At 48.6% G+C, this 7,597-nt stretch overlaps 2 protein-coding genes across 2 annotated transcripts; one reads left to right on the forward strand and one right to left on the reverse strand.

Annotated features, from left to right (window-relative positions):
- Positions 1 to 50: 50 nt before the first annotated feature.
- TREMEDRAFT_74496 (uncharacterized protein) lies at positions 51 to 4,261 on the forward strand (the record flags this gene model as incomplete). Its single annotated transcript, XM_007006580.1, has 28 exons — positions 51 to 165; positions 261 to 356; positions 400 to 676; positions 719 to 749; positions 793 to 933; positions 981 to 1,001; positions 1,052 to 1,136; positions 1,180 to 1,240; positions 1,287 to 1,437; positions 1,486 to 1,596; positions 1,644 to 1,721; positions 1,764 to 1,848; positions 1,890 to 1,944; positions 1,986 to 2,051; positions 2,103 to 2,192; positions 2,240 to 2,338; positions 2,473 to 2,527; positions 2,565 to 2,595; positions 2,742 to 2,890; positions 2,935 to 2,968; positions 3,016 to 3,076; positions 3,127 to 3,185; positions 3,228 to 3,385; positions 3,430 to 3,522; positions 3,565 to 3,691; positions 3,743 to 3,787; positions 3,833 to 3,900; positions 3,968 to 4,261. The coding sequence occupies 28 exons, from the start codon at positions 51 to 53 to the stop codon at positions 4,178 to 4,180; spliced, it is 2,655 nt and encodes an 884-aa protein (XP_007006642.1). The 3' UTR covers positions 4,181 to 4,261.
- A 110-nt stretch (positions 4,262 to 4,371) lies between these two features.
- On the reverse strand, positions 4,372 to 6,869 carry TREMEDRAFT_45215 (uncharacterized protein; the record flags this gene model as incomplete). The annotated part of the gene is made up of 5 exons (XM_007006372.1): positions 4,372 to 4,774; positions 5,010 to 5,221; positions 5,459 to 5,644; positions 5,781 to 6,290; positions 6,576 to 6,869. The coding sequence occupies 5 exons, from the start codon at positions 6,867 to 6,869 to the stop codon at positions 4,429 to 4,431; spliced, it is 1,548 nt and encodes a 515-aa protein (XP_007006434.1). The 3' UTR covers positions 4,372 to 4,428.
- Between the last annotated feature and the right edge of the window lie 728 nt (positions 6,870 to 7,597).

The following is a 7,597-nucleotide window of genomic DNA, read 5'->3' on the forward strand; positions in this document are numbered from 1 at the left end:
GGTTGGGCTTCTTCTCTCTAAATAATTTACGCCAGGACTTCCGGAACCTGATGAACGGTCGCACAAGCTTGACGTCGCCAAGAAAAGGCTGCTCGAAAAGTTGGGAGCAAAATCACCCATTGCCAGGTCACCAGATCCGAGAAGCAATTCCCAGTCTGATGTCTCGTCAGCAGCGCCTTCTATTGTCGCATTATCTCCTCCACAAAAGGTGATTGAAGATGACAACGAGGACGAGGCTCCAGAAGGAGACTATAGCTCAGAGGACAACCCAGTGATTGCACCTTGGAACCGGCTTCCATCTCCAGACTCGGTCACTGAACAGGAAGGAATCTATTCGGAAGATGAGTACTTTGCAGGTCAGCATCAAAAATCTTGGACGATTCTCACACTGATCAGCAGACACACCCGGACCCACGCAGAGAGCTCATCGATCGTCCAGTCCTATCAGCCCCACGGTCCACACACAGAACAAGGACCTATTGGGTACGCGTCCTTCATTCGTTTACACGAAGGCACAAGCTATCATCGGACCATACCAGCTGGATCCTACAGATCCAAGTCTTTGTATACCGCAGTCTATCAACCGGTTCCTGAGAGAATACCAGCGCGCAGGTGTCCGATTTTTCTACGAGCACTACACGGAAGGCAGAGGTGGGATATTGGGCGATGACATGGGGTTAGTCGCTCTCAACCATGCTTGCTGTACCTGACGTGACAGACTGGGCAAGACAATCCAGGTTATTGCCTTCGTGAGTCGACAGTTGGGCGACAATCCAGGTATCTGATCGAAAGCTCTCAGCGATCATGCGGAAATCGGGTACAGATGCGGATTGGCAACGGCGTAAACGCTTGGTTCGGGGTTCAGCCACTGCTGTCCACCCCAGACACTGGCCTACTGCTCTCATTGTGTGTCCCAAGTCACTCGTCAATAATGTGAGTCGCATCTCTGCCTTGATAATGACATTTGCTGAAGTTGTCAGTGGGAACGGGAGCTCGAGACGGTCAGTTCAGAAATGGCCCATCTCGGTAATTTACACTGACCACACCACAGTGGGGATATTTCGAGCATGCGACATGGAGGAGCGAGAACGCCGAAACTGTCAGATCACAATTTTTGAATGCCTATCTGGATATCAGTATGTCCCAGCCACTTTTCACATTCGTCACTGACCCGTCCAGTAATTTGCTCACTGGATACCGTGCGCGTTCACAGCGAGTCCATCAAGTCCTTGCCCGTCTCGTCAGTAAGCATATCTCACATGGCCTCTACCGTTGACGTCCATCAGAGTCCTGATCGTGGACGAAGCCCATCGCCTGAAAGAGCCAGAGGCTCAGACAACGCTTGCTCTGAAGAAGATCGAATGTCGCATATGCTTCGCTCTGACCGGCACGCTGATTCAGAATCGCATGGATGAGATGTGGAGTGTACTTGATCTTGTGGGTTGTGCTCTCCAGGAATGAGCGGGCAAAAATCTGACCGGTCAGGTGTGGCGAGGATGGGCTGGTACTTCAAAAGAATGGCGTGAATTTGCTGTGAACCCCATTAAGCGGGGCCATCGACTCAATGGCACAGCCGAAGAGGTGGTCAAAGGCATTGTGCGCTTCAAGTTGGAGAACGTTGCTGGGAAGATGCTGACGTGCAGATGCGACTCGGCCTGGTGCATGAGAAGATTCTCCCACATTTCTATCTTCGTCGAGACAAGCGATTGATTGCGGATGAGGTGAGAGAGTGATAGTTCGCTGACGGCGCTTATCCATCCCAGCTGCCGGAGAAGCGCGATCTAGTGGTTTTCTGCCCCTTAGGGATTGCTCAGATTTCGGCTTATCAGGCTCTCGTCGATTCGGAAGGTGAGTTTGATCTCGTCGTAGAGCTCGATCTGATGCATCAGGTGTTCAGTTCATCTTGAAACGGAAGGAAGCCTGCGATTGCGGCTCAGGGGAAGCGTACGCCAGTTTTCCCCATCAAAGCGACGACTGATTGGTAGGCGCATTGACTGTTGTCATCGGCTCACAGAAGAAGGCGAGACGCTAGGCATGGCTGTTCTAAAATAGTGAGTAGATGGCACAAACACTATGGCTCCAAAGGCAAGCTTACAGGGGAGCATGAGTGCTCTAGGCAAGGTCTCAAATGTGGGCTCCCATCATTCACAATATCATACTAATGAAGAAGCATCTGGCTCTTCTGTACCATGGTGAGTAGTCGTTCTTTCAAATGAAACAATAGCTTACCCCATGACAGGCAAAGACGATTCGCCGCATACTGTAAGCATGCATCCGGAATCCGTCGTGTGTTGACGGGTTGTAGCGCGAGGTCAACAGGCGGTTTTTCAGGATTTGTGTGAGTATCTGTACCACCCCAAGTCTATCACTGATTGTAGACTGGGGAGGATTACGATAGCAAGCCTCGAAATTCAATTCAAGCTGCTCTGTATGTGCTATCAACAGTCTGCCCGCAGGTTTGCTGACTGTTAGGGATCCTTCCAACTGTGGGAAATGGATGGTGAATCAATCCCATGGTATTGCCAATGTGACTGATCCCTCAGCTGCTGGCAAACTTACTGCAGGACTGGCGGAGAGACGACAATGACAACAAAGGTAAGTTTGTCGCCGTACCGTCAACGCTGATAGTGCTCAGTGCTGCTCTTCTCCAACTCTGTGAGATTGTTGAAGATGATTGCTGATTTCATCTCCACGACGAGTACGTCATATATTGCAGTCTGACCAAGGCTACTGACACACAGTGTCCGGGTTCTCATTCGACATTCTCTCTGGAGAGGTGGAAGCCAACGAACGACAGGAAATGGTAGATCGGTTCCAAGATCCTCAGCAGGATTATTTCATCTTGCTCGTCAGCACCCTGGCCGGTGGCGTTGGGTTAAACCTCACAGCTGTAGGTAGTTGTTGGGAAGCTTGCTTTATCGCTGATCCTCGTAGGCCAACAAGGTTGTGATATTCGACCCATCCTGGAGTGAGCTATCCCCAGGACTTTTTCCCGGTTCATGGCACTGATTTCAGATCCTGCCAACGACTTGCAAGCTATGGATCGGGCTTTCCGAATTGGGCAAAAGCGTCCAGTGTGAGTCTTCGGGTCCTATATACTGACTCATCGACCTTTGCTAACGTCAGTGACGTGTATCGTCTTATAGGAAAGGGCACATTGGAGGAGCTGAAATATGAACGCCAGAGTGGGTTTCCATAAAATCAGTCGAAAGGAATTGACGAAATAGTCCATAAGCAGCAAAGAGCACGACAGCTGAACGAAGGGACTTTTGAAAGGAGAATACATATCGGGATGGAGGGGGCTCGCAATGTTGAAGATCAGGGGGAACTTTTCGGATCGCAGAACATCTTCCGTTTCGATCCGAATGGGTTTGTCTCTAAAAATGTTTATATTTGATCCTGTTCTCAGGAAAACTACTCATATTGCAGTTGGAACGTATTCAGCAAGCCGAGGACAAGTTCCTGCAAGATCTGCTTGAAGCGGAGTACGACACCGATGGAGTCTTAGACGACGATTCAGAGGTGGGTCCATGGAGGTGTTCAGAGACCGGAGCTTACGTACAGGACGAAGCTGGGAGGAAAATGCGGGATGCTAATAAATTACGAGCTAAAGAGAAGGCAAAGTTGGTAGCTGTGAGGAAACGAAGTGATGATGATTTAGTCCGAGATGTTCTTGGGGAGGGATCGTCAAGTAAGTCGGTCCCTGTTCTTGGGGTAACGACGAAGTAGGACTAATGAATAGAAGTTCGGAAGGAAGATGATATGCTCAAAACTCTGCATATAGCCTGTCAGTTTTCCTATCTTGAGAACTCGTGCCAAGCTCATGAAATAGCTCACGTTCACGATGTAGCTTTTCGTGATTCTACGGAAGAGAAGAAGATTTATGAAATCGGTATTAAAGTGAGCACATATATATCTCACATCGTCTCGTCTTCTGGGGAAAACAGTACTTCGTATTGATGAATAGCTTCTCCGAGATAATCCCTCTTTGGCACGAACTATCAAAGCAAACGATCTTGGTAAATTGGGTAGACTGACAGGTGGACGTCGGAAGGACTCTGTTACTAGGGTTAAGAGAGAGAGGAAAGAGGAAAGTAGTGATGAGGAACCATGGAAGAGGAGGGTACAGATTGGCAAGGCCAAAGCTAAAACGGAAAATCTTGTGGAATTGAGCGACTGAATCGTCAAGCAATTTGTCAACCTATCTCTGCCCGAATTGTATTGTACATCTTGAACTTCGTCATGAATCATCGTGATCAACATCGATGTGTTGGATAATTTGCAGAAAGGGGCATTCAACGGTCGAAAGCAGACACAAATGATTTGGTCAGTGAAGAAGTACTTCACTGAGGTATGGAGACATACATATGTGAGAGCCCAGGACATGCATAATGCGACGACACAAAACATCATAAAATCTAAACAAATCTATATATCTACTTCCTCCACCTCCATCACACTCAGATCATTCCCATTCCCATTCCCATTCCCGTTCCCAAGAGCAGAGGTAGATCTAGGATTATAACTCTTGAACTCCCTCTCATCCACATCTTTCCCTTCCAAATGTCTCAGGAGATACTCACTCCTCAATACATGTTCGGGATCCACACGATCGCAAACACGACGAAAGACTTCCCATTCGGGATACAAAGCTTCAATCGATTTCGGATTGAGGTTATGTGTTTTGGCCCAATGTGGACGACCACCGTGGGAAGCTAAAATACTGGAAAACGTATCGTGAAGTTTACGATAAGGCATTGCTAGACCATAGGGTCTGAATAGTTAGCTCACTGACTTACGACCCTGTTCCAACTCCGGACAATGAGCGAATTTCTTTGACGCCGAGATGATTGGCACTTCGCGTGGGGGATCGATGAGTGATCAGTGAGCTTTTGTTATGTCTTTTGCGGCACGAGTGGGAAGGAGGATGTTGACGGAGAGCTTGTGAGAATAGCTAGGTAGATAGGGAGGGAAAGTGTACGGGTGAAAGCAAAGAAACATGAACCCACCGATAAGTCACGATGCCGATCCATAAAGTTTCCCTACCATATGAAGGCGATAGATAAATGTCATCCGCGCAAGACCACCGAATTTCCATCGGGAAATGCGTTTTCACACCATTAGGATCAGAAGCTTCTTTCGCAAACCATGCTTGTATTTCCGCAAGACAGGCTTTACCGTTAGAAGACGGTATTGCCCATTCCACCGTGTATTGAGGGAACTGAGGGTGAGCAAGGATCGCAGACGCAACTTCCCTTCACATACACTCCCAACCGACCACTTCTCGTCTTCGAAAAAGTGGGATTGTGCACCTGTGGCGGCCGGCCATCCCACTGTCCAAGACAGTGGTAGACTTCAGACTTCATTACAACGGGGGGAATGGAAGTGAGCCAGACGTCGTTCGAGGTCAGAGTAGTATGAGGAGTGAAAAGTGTGGAGGAAGATCAAAAGGACTTACTAAGCAGTCAAAGTTGAGAACCTTGTGTCCCTCATCAACAACCACCGAACGTTGGTTTACCAACCACCAAGCCCACATCCCGACCCAAGGAGTAAGCGAGGGGAAATAACGAGAGCAAAAGAGGAAGAACTGAGTGACGTGATAGCCTAGTATATGTGCCCAAAGCGATGGGACTGGTTTAGCGGGCTGTAAAGTCAGCATGAGTGCTCTTGTTCCCTTCCTACTCGCGGGCATGAATGGCCAAACGCCATTTTATGAGGCGACTTAAAATTGTACTAGGGAGGATGTAGGGGGAGGAGGCAAGATGACACGTAAAACTCACCTCGTACGTCCTATCAGCCCTACCGACAATCATACCCTTTCCATCTGGATACCACCACACCCTAGCATGTTCCGCACTATGTTTAATCTCATCTAACCTTTCCAAAACATCTTCAACTTTCATAGGCGTTTTACTCTCCCTCAACCTATATGCAGGCTCAGCTTCGATTTCAACTTCCAATATCAACCCCGTCGCTCCTAATCCACACAAACTTGCTTTGAATAATTCAGCGTCTTCCGTCCGTGAGACTCGAACGATCGGTGCTCCAGGTAATGGGAGAGCGAGGAGGAGGGAACGAACGTGGTTCGATATGACAGGATAATTGACTCCACTACCGTGTGAAGCGGTGGAGATCAATCCTGCAATAGTTTGATCGGAAATGGAACCGATGTTAGGAAGGGCTAATGGAGGTGAAGCTTGAGACAGAAATTTGTGAATTTGATGAAGTGTGGTACCGGCTTTGAAAGTTGCTGAAGTGGATTCCGTCAGAGTGGAAGGTCCGTGGTGAATCTGTTGAACGTTAGCTACCTCCTTTGTAGGTGACATGGAAGACGACGTCCCTCACTCCATTATTTCAGGATATAAAAGAGGGAGGGAGGTAGCTCAATTAGGAGATTCGACAGATTTCTTCGGGTGTGAACGGAAATCGTGAGTGAACGCACCTAGAGCTCTAGAGCCCTGAAGGCAGGGGAGGAGAGGGCAAGAAGAAGAGAGAGAGAGAGGTTCGGAAGAGAACAAGTCATTGGTATTTGCCACCAGTGTGACAGAAAGAGTGGAGGGAAATGTAGAACTCACCTGGACCAAACCTCCATACGAATCCATACGTATCATCCAACCTCTAGTACAGGTCAAATCGGAAGGAGAATGCCCCACTCCAACCGGTCTCAGATTCTTGCCTTCTCTTCTAACAAGTTCTAGAACTTGGCGACATTGTAGTGCGTCGACAGGTTCAAAGACCCTCTCGGGTAAACATTCGAAAGTCTTTGCCCAATTGGCGAACTTGGCTCTGGAAGAGGAAGGAGATACGGCGCAGTGCGATACGGCGGTCTGCAAGTCTGCGGTGGAGATGCTGGTCAGGTTAGCATCCATTACGTCTTGTGATTATTCTGTTCGTTTGGATTGATTAATAATAGTTGCTCCGGGACGGTGTTGATGAGATGATTCGAATTGATAGAAGATCGATACGTAAGTTGAGTGGTTGTGGTTGTGGTTGTTGTGAGGTTGTCTTGAAAGAGACGCGGTTCTCTCGGAAGACTCCTTGCCCCCCTTTTATGATGTTTGGTCGTGGTAACGCTGACACAATACGAGGGAAATAAGTTGTATGTTGTGTAATCTGATAAAGGAGCGTCGAAAAGAGATCGGACAAGCTCGGACACGGACTCGGGCACACGGTCACTGATCACTGTATGATCTACACTACCCAAAGCGTCTAGTCTTTCTATATGTTCTATGAGTCCAAGCTAGTAGCTGGCGAGCTACAAGTCGCATCGATTCGGATCAGATCGAGGGGTTTGTTTTGTGCACGGCCATCCGAGGTGAGTGACCGATAGCCCGATAGAGTAGACCGAGGGTGAGTCGCACCTTTGTCCCAGCCACTGTCGCCACTGACCACGACCACTGGACGTACTGGCCACTGCCACTGAGAAACCAACGTGTGCAGTAGACAGTCGACTGGGAGAAAAGTGAAAAGTGAGGAATATCAGATTAGTGGCGATGGGATGAGATTTCCCCATCGCCATCGGGCGCCATCGAGGCGAAACTTACGGAAATTCCGATCCGCCGCCTATCATCAGGATTCACAATCAGATCAGATCAGG

This window comes from Tremella mesenterica (assembly GCF_000271645.1).
Source record: "Tremella mesenterica DSM 1558 unplaced genomic scaffold TREMEscaffold_10, whole genome shotgun sequence".
In the NCBI taxonomy this organism is placed as follows: domain Eukaryota; kingdom Fungi; phylum Basidiomycota; class Tremellomycetes; order Tremellales; family Tremellaceae; genus Tremella; species Tremella mesenterica.